This window comes from Triplophysa rosa, linkage group LG7 (genome assembly GCF_024868665.1).
Source record: "Triplophysa rosa linkage group LG7, Trosa_1v2, whole genome shotgun sequence".
Lineage (NCBI taxonomy): Eukaryota > Metazoa > Chordata > Actinopteri > Cypriniformes > Nemacheilidae > Triplophysa > Triplophysa rosa.
In genome coordinates, this window is record NC_079896.1 from 12,402,670 (window position 1) to 12,420,209 (window position 17,540).

At 38.9% G+C, this 17,540-nt stretch overlaps 1 protein-coding gene across 4 annotated transcripts in view; it reads left to right on the forward strand.

The window, feature by feature from the left end:
- herc2 (HECT and RLD domain containing E3 ubiquitin protein ligase 2) overlaps positions 1-17,540 on the forward strand; it is an 89,817-nt gene that overhangs the window by 23,295 nt on the left and 48,982 nt on the right. For all 4 annotated transcript variants that reach the window (XM_057339085.1, XM_057339086.1, XM_057339087.1 and 1 more), the window contains exons 5-12: positions 2,771-2,993; positions 3,070-3,170; positions 12,848-12,989; positions 13,481-13,591; positions 13,833-14,004; positions 14,325-14,498; positions 15,761-15,949; positions 16,071-16,222. In XM_057339085.1, the coding sequence (XP_057195068.1) occupies positions 2,771-2,993; positions 3,070-3,170; positions 12,848-12,989; positions 13,481-13,591; positions 13,833-14,004; positions 14,325-14,498; positions 15,761-15,949; positions 16,071-16,222 (1,264 nt within the window). The remainder of the gene's footprint in view (positions 1-2,770; positions 2,994-3,069; positions 3,171-12,847; positions 12,990-13,480; positions 13,592-13,832; positions 14,005-14,324; positions 14,499-15,760; positions 15,950-16,070; positions 16,223-17,540) is intronic.

Genomic DNA, 17,540 nt, shown 5'->3' on the forward strand with positions numbered 1-17,540 from the left:
TGTCCACATTGGATGCAGCGCGGCGCCCTGGTCGCATCCGGTGTAGACACGGTGTGATTATTTAAAAGAACACAGTGGTTTGGTGCTGCCAGTGATGCAAAAATTATAATTGAAATGATTTCGGGCTCGTGAGAGGTGTATGATGTCATATGGTGTCATAACCCATATTAGTGCATACTTCTACTGACCTCTGGGTTTATGCGAGAAGGTGGCTTTGCATGACAGGAGAGGTGGCTTGACACGCATATAAACCTCTCTGTCGTTCTTGTCCCCTCAGCACATCTGAGTGCAAAGCAGTTTCCATTGGCTGTGTTCCTCATCAGCACAGCACTGTAATGTAGGATAGCAGTTGGATTTGCCACATCTAAATGTGGCCCAGTTATTCAGCCCTGTCACCACACGAGTGACCTACTCCCTCTCAAAGCGTGTGAGTTTGTGTGTGTGTTTGGTCAGTCCCGCTTGGCGTGTGAGCGGTTTGGGGCTCGGGTGACTGTACAGACTGTCTGTGTGAGGTTATTTTTTACCTCATTAGTTGTGTATGCGGTTGTTAGTCCTGTGTGTTTATACGCATGTCTAGGTGGAGCAGCTTTCTGGAGGGTGGTGATAAGCACATGCTGATGGAAAGGCTCATAGGCCCCCCATGAACATCACATGCTAATAAAGTGGGGTTCTGTCACTCCTGACCATCTGATAAATGGCATCCCACCCTATTATTTAGTTAAACTAGTACGAGTACGAATGTTCATTTTTTAGACCTCTCTTATAAAATAAACTTTGGCAATGTGGTAGCACAAGGGATAGTTCGTACAAAAATTCTGTCATTTATTCACCCTTATGTTGTTCAAACCCTGTGTATGACTCTTTCTTCTGTGAACACAAAAGAATATATTTTGAGAAATGTCTGAGTGGTTTTACCTTTACAATGGAAGTCAATGGGGGCCAGTGTTGTCTGGTTAAAAATATATTCTTTTGTGTTGTGTAGACGAAAGTAAGTCCTACATGCTGAGAATGACATGAAGGTGAATAAATAATGAAAGAATTTTTATTTTTGGAGTGAACTCATTGACATTGTCGTAAATCTGTTCTGTCCGTTAGTGGTTCAGTTGATGTAATTGATCCGATGGATTCAAGGTGCTGTGTGTTTGGTCAGTATATGTTTGCTTATATGTTCAGCTAGCTAGAACAATACAATAAATTACTTTACAGTATATTACTGTCTTTTGTCATCTGTACAACAACAATAAATAAAAACAAAAGTTGTTTTGAGAAATGCCTTTAGGCCGTGTTCACACTTGACTTATTTTTTGAAGCACCGTCTTTTGAGGTTGAAAAAGTTAAACCTTTCTGACAAAAATGCTCTACGTGAAGCAGCTTTTTCACAGCTAACCAATGACAGAGACCTGTCGTTTCTATAACAACATGTGAGGAACATGATTGGTCGAGAAGGCTCGAGCTCTAAAAAATTCAATTGTGGCCGAGACGTCCATTGGAGCATAGTTTTGTATAAATGTAAGTTTAATTTTCACTTTCAATAACTTCTGATTGCATTTCTAGCCAGAAATTAGTATTGTAGTTTTTAAATATGTGATTGGTTATACGCCCTAGAAGAAGAAGAAGAACTTCTGTTTTGCCGTTGCGCTGGAATTTAACAACAGTGAGAAAAAAAACTGACAGAACACGTATTCAAGTACTTATCCTAGCACCTTCGCTAACACAAAAAGAAAACAAAACACTTACCTTCATAATCAAACAAAAATTTGTATCCTTTCTCTAGCTTTGATCTTGTCGTTGGCGAAAATTTGTCTGCAAGACGTTGTACATCATCTAGACATATTTGTGGCAGATGTGCAAGCCACTTGGTAAACTCCATTCTGAGGCGCTAGCGGAAGCAACTTCTTCTTCTTCTTGAGTTTTACTGGCGGTTGGTAAATCAGCTTATAGATGCATTACCGCCACCTTATGAACTGGAGTGCTAGCGGAAGTAATGATACACTGCTTTGTGGCAGAACGGAAGATGCGTGACTTCATGTGAAAAGGGCGTATTGCACAGACGCTCTCTGTTTATAATTCAAATAGACTTCCGTTTTGCTACCTATGAAGCCTGTCTCTCTAAGCTGCCTTCGTGCACAAATGCTATCGTCTAACATTGCCGGCTGCTATTTGTAACCACAACGCTGCGAGCGTTTTTTACAAAAAACGCCATTGTCAACTTTGTGTGAACATGGCCTTCGTGGTTTAGTGTTTATACAATGGATTTCAATATGGGCCAGTGTTGTTTGGTTCTGTGGCCTTCAAAATAGTTTGTGTTCTTACAGGTTTGAAATGACGTGAGAGAATTTTTATATTTGGGCAAACTTTCCCGTTAAGGCATAATAAAGGCTTTGGTTGGAATGCATACCAAGGGTTTATATATCAACATACAATATTACAAGGCAGCAATGTTACTGAAGAAACCTGCTTGTCTTTAGATGTTTTGTGACTTTGTGTTTTAAACAAATTGTCTAAAGCCCTCATAAAGTTGAAATGAGTTTTGTGGCTTTAAGCATAATTGTTATAAGTGAAAGGAATTCTCCTAATATACAGTATATGTACTGCATTTAATGGGTGTATATTACAAGATATATTTATATTTAGTTAATGTGCTTTATAAACACAAATATTTAATGATTCTGGATCCGAACGTTTTAAACATGGCAAGATTGTAAATTACTATTAAACTGTCCTAGTGTTCATTTATTTATTTGTGTAAATATATTTTCTATCCTTACAGAAGCTGTAGAGCTAAAGGACTGTCTGATGGCACTGATAGATGATCAACAGAAGTTATCTTCACAGACAGCTAAGAGCACGCTCTCTTCACTGCGTCTGAGCCAGCGGCTGGTGATTCTGGAGCGTTACCTTATCTCCCTCACCCATAGCATGATGGAGGAGAAATACAAAGTGCGTTGGAAAAGCCCGCCCAGCCCTCCGTTGTCCATTGTCGATAACAAAAGGTACAAGAATAATAAGCTTTGGCTAAACAAGAAGGTAACTTTTAAGCTTTGTATTAACATGACTTTTTGTTTTCAGCGCTCGGCCGGTCAGTAAAGGAGTGGAAGGTTTGGCTCGGGTGGGATCGAGAGCAGCACTTTCCTTTGCTTTTGCTTTCCTTCGCAGAGCTTGGAGATCAGGTGAGCTCATTCCCAGCATCAATGTTCATCTTAGAGCACTTTTCCACCATTGCGCTGAATCGTTCTCGTTGCCTTATCATTCCACTCCGTGCCGATCCAGGCCAGCCGGTTGTGGCGATATGGATAAAATCCAGTTTACCGCAGCCAGCTGGCTCCTTTATGCTACGCTTTATGTGACCCAACCTCACGCGCACACACACATGAATGCGCACAAACACCCGCAGTTAAGATTACACACACATACCAAACATAAATGTTTGTGGGCTTAATCCCCCCCCCTTTTTTTGGTTGTGGACTATTTTACGTCTTTTTGGACTGTGAGACTGTTTGAGTTAAATTGAATCTCTTATGTTGGAACGAACTGCGTTCTCAAAGACTCTTTAAGAATCATCTGGTCTTGATGAGATGTATAGCTGAGTATCATCTGCATAACAGTGGAAGCTAATTCCATGTTTTCTAATAATGTTGCCAAGGGGCAGCATGTATATGGAGAATAGCAAGGGTCCTAAAACCGATCCCTGAGGTAATCCATAATTTACTTGCGTAAGATTTGACGATTCCCCATTTAAATGGACAAATTGATATCTGTCTGATAAGTAAGATCTGAACCATTGTAGTGCCTGTCCCTGAATACCGGTATAATTGTGTAAATGATCTAAAAGTATTTTATGGTCTACAGTATCGAACGCAGCACTAAGGTCAAGCAGGACTTGGAGTGAGATGTTACCTTTATCAGATGCTATAAACTGGTCGTTTGTAATTTTAACGAGTGCAGTTTCAGTGCTATCATGCGGTCTAAAGCCGAAAGAGCACAACTGAGTGGACACTACTTTTTCTAGTATTTTAGACAGGTAAGGGAGATTTGAAATCGGTCTATAGTTTCCTAGTTCATTGGGGTCTAAGTTTGTTTTTTTGATAAGAGTTTTAATGACGGTTTGCTTAAAGGGTCCTGGTACATGGCCTAGATTAATTGACGAGTTGATAATGTTATAAATGGGCTCAATTGCAACAGGTAGTTACTCTTTTAATAATTTAGTTGGAATGGGGTAGGTTTGGATGTTGCAATAAGTTTAATTAAATCTTCCTGTTTTATAGGTGAAAAACACTGTAGCTTTTCTTTTGGGGTGATGGTTGGTACTAATTCATTGGACACACTTGGAGGTTGGGTTTTTACTATGCTGTCTCGTATGTTTTCGATTTTCCACCAATGTGCGGCGGAATAGCCTGGTCAGGTGAAGTCTGTTTATTTGTTAGTTTAGCAACTGTAGTAAATAAAAACCTTGGATTGTTTTTGTTAGTTTCTATGAGGTTTCGGAGGTGCTCGGCTTTTGCTGCTTTTAGTGCCTTGTTATAACAGTTTGCACTCTCTTTCCATGCAATTTTAAAGACCTCTAATTGGGTTTGTTTCCATTTGCGCTCCAGTTTACGCATTTCTCTTTTTAGGGCGCGAGTGGTGCTATTGTACCATGGTGGTATGATTTTCGCATTAATCTTTTTTGACTTCATAGGTGCGACCGCTTCTAATGTGTTAAAGAAGATAGTGCCCATGTTGCTGGTCATGTCATCGAGCGATTCTGTATTTATTGGTAAGGTTATTAAAGGAGTCAGATCTGGCAAGTTCTTTACGAAACTATCTTTAGTAGTCGAGGTAATTGTTCTACCCTGTCGATAACAATTTATACGGCTGATTTCTGCAGTGTGCATGTTATAAGATGGTGATCGGTGACATCGTCGCTTTGAGGTATAATATCTATATTGGTTAGATCGGCTCTGTGAGATATAATCAAGTCTAGTGTATGATTAAATCGATGAGTGGGTCTATTGATGCGTTGTGTTACACCAAAAGAGTGTAGTAGCTCTGTAAACGCAGCTATTAAAATCTCAGACAAACTTTATCAACATTAACCAATAGTAAATTTCCGAATAACTTTATAACCGAATAACGACCGGTAACTTTTCCGGTAAAGTTACCGGTCGGTAACTTTACTTCAGACGGAAGCGGGCTGTCTGACAGTAGCCCCGCCGCTCGCGACATCCTTTGACATCATACAGTGGCCGCGTGCACACAGTTCCCTGTACTAAACAACTTGTCAAAGTATGTTCTGTGCATCCCGGCAACGAGTGCACCTTCTGAGAGAACGGTCAGCTTTTGTGGGCGGAGTTTGGAGGAGAGACGTGAACTGAAATGGTTGTCAGTCAGAATTGCTTGCATTGGATGTTTTTTTTTCCTCAAATCATTTTGCAATGTAGCCTATAATAATCCAACAGTTTTAGTTTATTAGTATTTTTATCTTATATGCCTAATGTGGAATGACAGTTTTTAATGAACTGTTTTGTTGTAGGGGTACAGAGTAACTTACATTACATTCTTTTAGCAGTCAGTTATAGGCCTAATTAATATAGGCTATTCATGAAGGGAGAGGGCTACATTTTTTGTTTGAATTTACTTTGTTTTGCTCAATTTTATATTAAGTTGTATTGTATTTTATTGAAAAGCAAGACAAATGATAAAAAGCACATTTTGACTATTCAGTTTGTGCAATAGTGAAAAAAATGGCTTAATAAATAGAAGAAATGCAAAAAACCATGTTTGGTGTTCGGTATTATTCGGCAAAGTGTTTCACATCATGTTTGGCTTCGGCCAAGAATTTTCGTTTCGTGCATCCCTACTTAGAACGGTTTGGCGCGATGGTGGAAAAGCGCTCTTAGTCCCAACCTCCAATGACAGGGCCACATTTAAATGTTTTGTACACAAAACTGAACAAAAGTTTGATCCAGTAAGCTGTAATCTGACTGGTTGGCTTCAGGCAGTGGTTTTTAGAGAATGCTGTTGAATTAACGGGATACTTCAGGCAAGAAACTAAATTTCCCCATGTTTTGCTCACCCTCAAGGCAGAGGTTGCGCTATAAATGGTGAACTGCTATTTTACTGTTTTAGTCTATTTTGTGAGTGAAACTTGTTTTCCGGCTGCATTGAGTTTATACAACTAGATGCGGACTAGTGGATGCCGAATCCTGTTATTTACACATGCCATCTGGCTGTTCTGCGTGTCTGAGTGAATGAACTGCACAGTTTAACATGCTACACGTTTGTCTGCGTCTGCGCTTTATAAGGACATGAACTTCATCTCCAGAGTTACTCTGAGAGTTTATTTCACTAACATTTTATTGTTTGAGTGAATAAACAGATATACTAAAAAATAAGTGACTTCCGACAACCTGCCATAATAAAAGTTCGGTTAACTCAGTGTTTTATGTGGACAAATATATTACTATTTAATAGTAAAAAAAAAGAAACTATAAACTAATTTAGATAAACTAAATGCGTCATGCATAAGCTGAAGTTAGTTGTTTACCTTTGAAATTATTATTTTTATTAATGTTTCTTATTTATACATTTGTATTAGGGCTGCACGATATTGAAAAAATATGCATATGTAATTTTGTTGTTGAATATTGTGATAACGATATTTCTTGAGATATAACATTTCCTAGAGAAATGCTATTTTTATTAGCTTTTTTATTATTTATATATGTAATTATCATGCTGAAATAAACAGGTAATAGATATTCTTCTGATGTAATTAAATCTAATTCAGGCTAAAAAAAGTTGAGGAAGAGGCAAACATTTAGACTTAACACTACAGTGTGTGTTCAATTCAACAGGACTTTTATTTTGACAGGTTTTCTGGGAAGGCTCAAGTTTTTGTGTGTTTGCCAATAGCTTCACTCAAACAGTAAAGTGCTCGTAAAATAAACTCTCAGAACAACTCTGGAGATGAAGTTCATGTGTTCATATCCTCATACAATGCAGACGCAGATAAATCCTCGACCATCACTAGTGTTGAATGTTAAACTGTGCACATAATTCACTCAGACAAGCAGAACAGCCAGATGACATTGAAATAACAGGATTCCGCGTTCGTATCTAGTTAACGTACGTTACATGGACTCAGTGCAGTGCACTATTGATTATTGTTACACACAAACAAGCACAACCACGACAAACGCACTTCACACATACACGCAGCTCTGTCTAATGCACATATTCGTATTATTCTACTGTACATACACTCACCTAAAGGATTATTAGGAACACCTGTTCAATTTCTCATTAATGCAATTATCTAATCAACCAATCACATGGCAGTTGCTTCAATGCATTTAGGGGTGTGGTCCTGGTCAAGACAATCTCCTGAACTCCAAACTGAATGTCAGAATGGGAAAGAAAGGTGATTTAAGCAATTTTGAGCGTGGCATGGTTGTTGGTGCCAGACGGGCCGGTCTGAGTATTTCACAATCTGCTCAGTTACTGGGATTTTCACGCACAACCATTTCTAGGGTTTACAAAGAATGGTGTGAAAAGGGAAAAACATCCAGTATGCGGCAGTCCTGTGGGCGAAAATGCCTTGCTGATGCTAGAGGTCAGAGGAGAATGGGCCGACTGATTCAAGCTGATAGAAGAGCAACTTTGACTGAAATAACCACTCGTTACAACCGAGGTATGCAGCAAAGCATTTGTGAAGCCACAACACGCACAACCTTGAGGCAGATGGGCTACAACAGCAGAAGACCCCACCGGGTACCACTCATCTCCACTACAAATAGGAAAAAGAGGCTACAATTTGCACGAGCTCACCAAAATTGGACAGTTGAAGACTGGAAAAATGTTGCCTGGTCTGATGAGTCTCGATTTCTGTTGAGACATTCAAATGGTAGAGTCAGAATTTGGCGTAAACAGAATGAGAACATGGATCCATCATGCCTTGTTACCACTGTGCAGGCTGGTGGTGGTGGTGTAATGGTGTGGGGGATGTTTTCTTGGCACACTTTAGGCCCCTTAGTGCCAATTGGGCATCGTTTAAATGCCACGGCCTACCTGAGCATTGTTTCTGACCATGTCCATCCCTTTATGACCACCATGTACCCATCCTCTAATGGCTACTTCCAGCAGGATAATGCACCATGTCACAAAGCTCGAATCATTTCAAATTGGTTTCTTGAACATGACAATGAGTTCACTGTACTAGAATGGCCCCCACAGTCACCAGATCTCAACCCGATAGAACATCTTTGGGATGTGGTGGAACGGGAGCTTCGTGCCCTGGATGTGCATCCCACAAATCTCCATCAACTGCAAGATGCTATCCTATCAATATGGGCCAACATTTCTAAAGAATGCTTTCAGCACCTTGTTGAATCAATGCCACGTAGAATTAAGGCAGTTCTGAAGGCGAAAGGGGGTCAAACACCGTATTAGTATGGTGTTCCTAATAATCCTTTAGGTGAGTGTATATGTCGCACTGTTGTTATTAATTTTTTTTCAAGGTACATGTCCGGTCGGCAAGTAAAATTCTCTCTCACTTGCCAATACAAAACATTCACTTCTCCCGGACAAGCGTTAATGTCGAGCCCTGCAAAATATTGCCATATTTCAGATGTAACGTACCGTTCTTTTTAGGCACAAGTTCGTCGCTGTCATTTTCCTCGCTCGTCTCTATTCCTGCCATACTTATTTTCTGTTCTCCGCTTTGAGCCGCTAGGTTCACATTTGGGCCCGCGATCTAGCCAATAGTATAATAGCACCTACTTGGCCGGTATAAAGATAGTAATGCCCCTTCTGATTGGTCCAATTTGGACAATCTAAGCATGCAACATACAATTGATTGACACATGAAACAAATTTAATCTATTGCAACTCTCTGCGATATGGATATCGCATATACTATTATCAAGGTAACGATAATTTTTTGATATATCGTGCAGCCCTAATTTGTATTATATTGCATTTTGAATGTAATATGGCAATGTCATGTATTAAATGGGTTAATTTTTCACAGATATTAATGTATGCAATTTCTGCAATACTATTTTTTTTTTTTTAAAAGGAAACAAATTAGTTGTTCATTTTAAGAGACCTGTCTTTTTTTCTCTTGTATATTTAGTATTGCTCTTTAATAAAGAAAAAGTATTTATTATCCGAATACCCGATTAATCGATGGAAAAATCAGTAGCATACTTGATTACTAAAATAATCGATAGCTGCAACCTTTTGTAATAATTCATTTATTCACTTACAAGTAACTTTAAGCTTAGGAGAAGACGCAGGGAGACTTTTTTCCACTTACTAAAAGTTAAGGTTTATCCAAAATGACGCTAGTCCTATCGCTCTCTGAAGGAAAAAAGTCTGTAAACACCGCACCACTTGTTTGTGCGCGCCTGTGTGTGTATGAGAGCACGCGACGAGAGGGTCTTATTGAATGACAGATGCACGCTTTGTAGAATCAGATCCAGAAACAACGCCACAAACAACGTTAGAGATCGCTGTGTTATAAAAATGCAAAGTTTTTCAGTTCGTTTTGAAACTATGGAGAAACAAATTAGACGGTTGTGGGCGTCATAGTTGTCTTGTTTATACACGCCCCTAGCTCCGCACCGCGAGTCTCCGCTGATCCTGCGTGGGTTTTCCTGAATGGACGAGGCGTTTATCAGTAATGAATGGGAAACATACACATCCCTTCGCATCCCTACGATCACGTTCTGATGAAAGGAAATGATTGTATGCTACCAACTCGACAAAAAGGGGAATTACAAACTGCCCTCATTGTAATCCGTCAAAATGACGGACGGCCTTCAGATTTTTCCGTCACTGGTATAAAAAATTTGTCAATGACGGAGATTTTTTGGTTAACGCAACCTCTGCCTCAAAGAATCCTCACTGAATATGACTTTCTTCTTGAAGAGTAATGCAAAGAACAAAGGTCTTCTGAAGCGAATCGATGCTTTTGTTTAAGAGAAATGTAAATATTGACAGTGCTATTAACGTTAATGTCTAGCTTCCGTTATCCCTCTGCTGCGCTTGAACCAGAGGCTTGTTTTTCCGGCAAATGTTGGTGACGAAAGCTTCCATGCAGAGGAGGCAGCATTCTATTGGAACAAAACGAAATGAAAACAAATCATAATTTTTGCATTGTGAAAAATTTCTTAATCTCTCCCAAGATAGGAAAAGATGAAGCCAAAGGTTAACTTCACTGAAACTCATCTGGTTATGTTCTGTTTGGATGTTGAGAGCGGTACAGAACTGTGTCCGCAGGGAATTGGTGGATAACAGTCCGTCTTGTCCAGGAAACAGAACCTCCCTGAAACCTGAGCCATATGCACATTCCATTGAATGGCTGGATTTGAGCAGAAATGCCATAGATCTCAGAGTATGAAAGAGAGGATGAGAATAGGAAAGAGAGGAGGTTGCTGGAAGCCAGAAAGAGTAAATGTTTATTCTGTGATAAAGTTGACAGTATCAGGTATTTACAGTTGGCGAATGCTTTTTCCTGGGGATCGAACCCATGACCTTAACATTCTTCCAAACGGGGGTCCAGACGATATGTTTTTTTTAAATAAATAAGTTTTTAATCAATTTAGCCCAGTTGGATATATACTGTATATATATACTGTATATTAAAGATATGATCTTTTATCAGGCCATTTATTTTATATTTTGATATCCACAGTATGTATGTATTGTAGGCTCTGTGGCTTTAGGGGAATGCCCTCATAATAGAAGTCTGATAATTAATATATTTCAAACAGCAAATGTAATGTAACAATTTAACATCATAAACAGAAAACAAAGTTACTTACTAAATTAGCCTTGCCATACCATTCATACCAGAACTACTTCTATCTTTAAATTATTTCCCAATTAGAATGTTGTTCATTACAAAATGTGACCCTTCTTGTGAAAGCTCAGCAAAAGTCTTTTTACTGTTTTCTACATAAAATCATCCTACAGAACATTCTGTTAAAATATAACAACAATATCTTTTAATATTGACTGATTAATGCCATTTTAATGATTGAAATCTTAAATTAATGTTAGAAATTAATCTTTGACGCTTGTTATCTAATAATTAATTAGATTATGAGACTTTAGCCTGGGTTTTCACAGAGTCACAAATGTTTACATGCTGATCAATAATGCTAATGCTTAGGGCTGTCACGATTATTAAATAATCGTCTCATCGCGATTGTTTGACCTCATCGCGATGATTTCGGATCATCGCAATTATCGCACATCTCTATAGAAGACACTAGGGGGAGCTGTAGTGCATCTGCATATTGCATATTTTAGTGTATATATTGTTACTAAAGCATGGTAATACTTGTAAAATGTACCACCACAACACAATCACTTAAAAAAAAACTAAAACATATACAAATTACCTGCAGTACAATTTAATATTATTTAAGCAAATCTCAGTGTGAAAACCAGTCTACCAAAATTTCGTTAACACACAAGTAAAATTTTAATGTAGTCTTGCAAGTGAGAAAAAAACAGACTAGAAGCTTTTCTATGACTGATAGTATTTTAACGGTGGCTTCAATTCACACCTGATCAATTTACTTCATTTACAAGTATTTGGAGGTTGTATTATTGACAGGTAAAAGCCTAAACCTTAAATATATGATGACCCAATTTTTTCCGATGTATTTCCAAGAAAAAAACATAGTCTTGTATTCAGAACAATATGGTCGTTTCAATCGCTGAATCAAAAATGAATGAGAATTAAATGTCAAAGCTCAAAAACAGACAATTAATCGTCATAATCGCTAAAGCCCTAAAACAGACAATTAATCGCCATAATCGCAATGATTTATTAGACAATTAATCGTCAATCAAATTTCATAACCGTGACAGCCCTACTAATGCTAAATGTAGATAAAAACGTGGTGGTTCATAAAATATCACAAATCTGTCGAAAGGTTGGAGACATATAGCAAACAGTAACAGACTGACAGACTTTAATATTGCTGCATTTTGTTTACTGTTGTGTGTCCATTTACCTGCTCTGCGTGTCTGCACTACTGTTGTTAAAATAAGCATGTGTCTTTGGCGAGAGAGAAGCAGCACTCACGGAGCGGAAAGGGTTAAAACGAAGCACTTTTGGCGCCAGATAAAGACATCAGAGGATATAGCAGCAAAAGATCAATTACATAAATGTAATTGTGATTCTCCGTTGTGTAGATGCGCAGCTCAATTTAAACAACCGAAATAGTCAAATGTTTTTATTGGTTTATTAGGCTATGTCTCGCGGTCCGGATGGAATGAAGCAAAGGTCCGGATCCGGCCCGCAGTCCGCCAATAGAGAATGTGAAGCTGACGTCACGCCCTATGTTGCATATTGCAGTGGTGCCGCCATCTTGGGAGGATAATACTCCACTGCAATTATTGTTTTGATATGTATCGTTACTTGTTTTGTTTGATATATGGAGAAATCGAAAATGAAAGAACCATAGGCTTTTCCTGAACGACTCTACAGTTAGACCGACCTACCATATTTATATTTCCTGATCAAACAAGAAAAACAAAACACTGCATTGAACACACTAGCAGCCATCCTCCCAAGATGGCGAAAGATTCAACACAGTGTGACTTCAATTGACAAGCTCTATTGAGAATGACTGTTCTACATGATTTTAAATCGTCCTGTTAAGCTACATGAACAATTACTTTCATACATTTGACACATTTGGCATTCTGACACTTTAATTCAAAGTGACATACAAAGTGACACATTTTATTAGTGTGTGTTACTCTGGGGATCAAACCCATTGCTGCTAATGCAGTGCTCTCTCTCTCAGTCAAGTTACAGGAAGCTTTTGTGTTGGTTCTGTTTCAGGTGATGATGCAGACCTATGCAGTGAGTTACTACAGGAGTCTCTGGACGCCCTACGCGCTCTCCCAGAAGCCACCCTGTTTGATGAGGGCACTGTGTCCCCCGTCTGGCTGGAAGTGGTCGAGAGGGCTACCAAATTCCTCAGGTTTACTGGTCTTCTTGACTCTGTGCACTGACTGATGTAGTAAAAGTGTTCAGAAGTTTTTACTTTCAGACACCGAACACCTGTTATGTTTCAGTGCACTTAGTAGCAATTTTATTTTTTACTTTTTTTTTATTTTTTATTTTTGTTTTCTCCTAATATCCTTGATGAATTTTCAGCATAGTTGTTTCATAACCAGTTTTAGATTGATAGTTCTCACAAAAAGGAAAATTCAGTCATCATTTACTCACCCTCAGATTGTTCCAAACCTGTATAAATGTATTTGTTCTGCTAAACACAAAGGAAGATATTAGGAAGAATGTCAAACTATCCCTTTAAACATAACAATAGGTAAAACAACAACAAAAACAAGTTAATATACCCTGAATATAACATGTTTTGCCATCTTCCATCTAGTAAGCTTGATCACGAATCTGTATAATGTGAGTGTCCGATGCTGTTTAAGCTCATTTGATGGTGCTCTTGTTTGTCAGTGATATCCATGGAAGTGGCAGTGGAAAAGCTCCCAGTAACATTCCCCTGCAGGATCAGCACTTGGCTCTGGCCATTCTGCTGGAGCTGGCAGTACAGCGAGGGACTCTCAGGTACCCCTCCTTTCACTCATCTTACATTTGACCAGGGACCAAAATGAATGTCTCTCTCTTTTAATGACTAATAAACATATCTATCAAATGTAAAACATTTAGCTTTTGCAGCATTTAATTCTGTCAGTATGAACAATGAATGCTGCAGTCAGTGTTGCGTCACACACAACATTGGTTAGGATCTGTTAAAATGACACGAAATAAAAACACTACAGTCTTTCTCCATGTTGTTGTCATGTAGTCAGCTGCTGTCTGCTGTTCTGCTGCTTCTGAGACTCTGGGACAGCGGAAACAGAGAGATGGATAATGAACGTTCCACCCAGGGCACCAGCGCACCCTTACTGCCCCTCCTGCAGCGTTTTCACAACATCCACAGTACTAAGGAGGAGCCCATTGCTGAGGAGGAGATAGAGGTGAGATCAAAGCTCTGAAGAAAATAATTTATCTTACTAAAAAGTATGATAAAAATGAATGATTTTAATGCATAATTAATTTTGTTGAAAGCGGAAGACTGTACATTTTGAATGCTTATCTTCCAAATGTATTTTTTGTCAATATTTTAGAACATGGTAGTAGGATAGACAACCCGAAGGCTAACGTTCATACTTAAAACCAAAAAACTGAATTTTGACTTCATTGGACTATAAATGCAAACAAAATTGCACTGCAGTGTTGTTTGCTGTCTGTGCTTTTTGTCCGTCTTAGTTTTTTATTATTCTATTTTAATTCTCAGATCCTTTCAGCACCTCTGAGCCCAAATGAGAGTTTTCTGCGCTACCTTACACTGCCTCAAGATAATGACCTGGCCATTGACCTGCGGCAGACTGCAGTAGTCATAATGGCACACTTGGATCGCCTGGCAGCCCCCTGCAGCCCCCCGCAGTGCACCTCACCCACTTCTAACAAGGTAATGCGTTCTGCACGCTCCTGACAGGATTTTGTTTGACAGGAAATAAGTAGCTTGGTACTGGACTTACCCTTTTAAGTGTATGCATTTATATGTGCTTAATTGGGAATTGAACCCATGATATGGGAACAGATTTACTACTGTTTTTTAGCATATGGTTTGTATTATTCACCTTAAAGCGACAACGAGCAAATTTTGCTCACTGTTGCCCCATGTGGTTGATAAGTGGAATTGTCTGTATGCAGTGTCGTAAAAACTGTTGCAAAGATTTCCCACTGGCAGCTCAATACACGTGAGTTTGTTTACAAATCCGACGGACCCGGTGGACCCAGATACGCTATGAAAACAGCGCATAGCATGTATATACTGTATATACAGTATATATATATAACGACAAACATTAACCTACTCAACGACTGAACTGTTCAACATTTGCGTGGTTTACTGGTCTGAACTAACAACACGTTTATTGTGGTTTTTTAGTCTTCATTTACAAGCACTACACACATTCATGACGAGACACGACAACATGCTAGCTATCGACACCGGCAACCATATATTATCTCTCAGCTACCTTACGGTTATAAAGTGTGAACCGGTGGTGCGCCAATGACACAGACTAATAACAAATACATTCAAAAGTACAGGACAGTAACAAAAACTGTACAAATAACAGCAGGACCGCTAGGTCTCCATCCGTTTTGCAACCCGCTGCCTCTTGCTGCTCGCGCCACCGAGTGTAAGCCCGTCCGATATTGATTCGTGACCGGCCTCGTGTCCAATCACTCTCTCGCTTTCTTTTCTTTGCTTCCTCCGACAAAACCCTCTTTGGTTTTTTGGCTGGCTCTGCCATGGTGATGTTTTGGATAGTTTCGTCTTACTGTTAGCTCTGCTGTTGGCAAACTTCTCCCAGGCTACGAATAAAACGTGACGTATGCCGTAAAGCAGGGGATAGGCGGGGCTTGTACCGGCCCGAACACCAAAGTTACAAGTGAAATTTCAGCCGATAGGAGGCTGCTTAGGTAGCAATGGAAGTAAAATTCGTCCAGTTAAAAGTTGACCTACCACTAAAATAATTTTAAGGTCAAAAAGTTGCTCGTTGTCGCTTTAATCTTACTGCCTGTTAGCTTAGTGACCCACTTCTTTTTTTGTTGTGGTGAATGAAGCTGCTCTTTTGCTCTTGGAAGCCACAGGGTACCCTCATTTGCATACAAGCAGGATAATATCCCTCTGCCATCATTGCTATCTTCTTTCTTTTCTAGGGTACATTGCAAGAGGTGATTGGTTGGGGTCTGCTTGGCTGGAAGCCTTACGCAAATGTGAATGGACCAATTCAGTGCAAGGCACTGTCGAACCTGGGTGTGACTCAGATCGTGTGCTCCGAGAAGGAATTTCTCATTCTGACCATCACTGGGGCTGTCTACACTCAAAATTACAAAAGTACCACTCTAGTGAGTCCTGCCTTTTGTCATCTCCCACATTTTCCCACATTGCATTGTTTTTGAAAATTGATTGGTACAGTATGCATATAATTTACTATAGTGCCTAACCCAAATTATGTTTTCCCATCAGGCCCCTATGCTAGTCCATGCATTGTCAGCCAGGAAGATAATGAAGCTGGCGGCTCATCCTGATGGGCAGCACTATCTGGCTCTTTCAGTCAATGGGGAGGTGTTCTCCTGGGGCTGTGGAGATGGAGGCAGACTGGGACATGGAGATACCACGTAAGAGCTTCCGAAAACAATGCCATTAACATGCAGCTCAATCTGTATGACTAATATAGCATTAAAAGGACATGATCTTTTTCAGAAACCCTCTTTAAAATGATTAAGTATTAGTGTAGCCACATCTCTGCCACTGTTTTAATTTGGATGAAAACATAAACATTTTCACATAGAAATTATGTGTGATGCCAGAGTCCACGTATTGTTATTGTTTCCCTATGCTAGATATGGACTGTTTCAAAGCAACAACAAACGTTACTGCGTGCGCTTTTGTGGCCCAAACTTTTGGTACACATCTGCAAAGAGTCCCTGCAGATTTTGTGTATTGTATATTGGATTGTATATACACAACATTATATATCACTGATTTATGAGGTGAGGGACAAAATGTATGTTAGATATTTTAGTTTTTAGTTTTAATTCTGTTAACACAAAATGTATATATTTATAGGCAAAGTTAATGAATTATGTAAGGGAACAGTTAGCTTTCTTCTAGAAAAAAATACATTTATTCACTTTCTAACTTTATTTGTTTCAACTCTGTCAGACACACAAAAATCATTTTTAGTTTGATCCATTCAAATACTCTGTGATGTGGTCTCGGTAAATGAGTAACTTAGGTGATCAAATACATTCTCTATTTTTTTTCTACCCCAAATTCTCTATTCTCTACTTTTGACACAATATACACCCAGCTAACACAGTTACGTTGTGACGACGTACCTGGACCGGACCATATTCGTTGCCACGACGTACCATAATAACGTTCCAGCGACGTAACTTTGTGATTCCGATATTCGTCCTGACGACGTAACATTGGACGTTGTTGGGACATGGTGATTACCTCCTGAAGACATACCTGGAACGTACCATATTCGTTGTAGCGACGTACCAAATAACGTTTCTGGGACGTGATGAGCACGTCCTAACGACCAAACAGTCACGTTGTTAAAATCTTTTTATTTTATTTAATTTAAACAATTATCATCCCTCAAATGGATTATTAAATTAATTTTTTATTTAATCTGTGCGTTAAAGATGAAATGTTATGCATAATTGGAGTAATTCTCTATTCAAATATGTATAAAGCACAGTATAACGATTATAAAACTCAACACATCACAATCAGATATATTTTATTTATACTGTATAGCCTACATGACATAAATAATCAAAGACTTCAACACAATATAGAGGATTTAAAGCAGATATTTATTGACAGAGATGAATAAACATTATGTTTAGGCTTAACATTATATTCTTGTCTTACCACATAAGTTTAGCAGGTTGTCCGTTTTTAGAAACAACAATCAAAAGC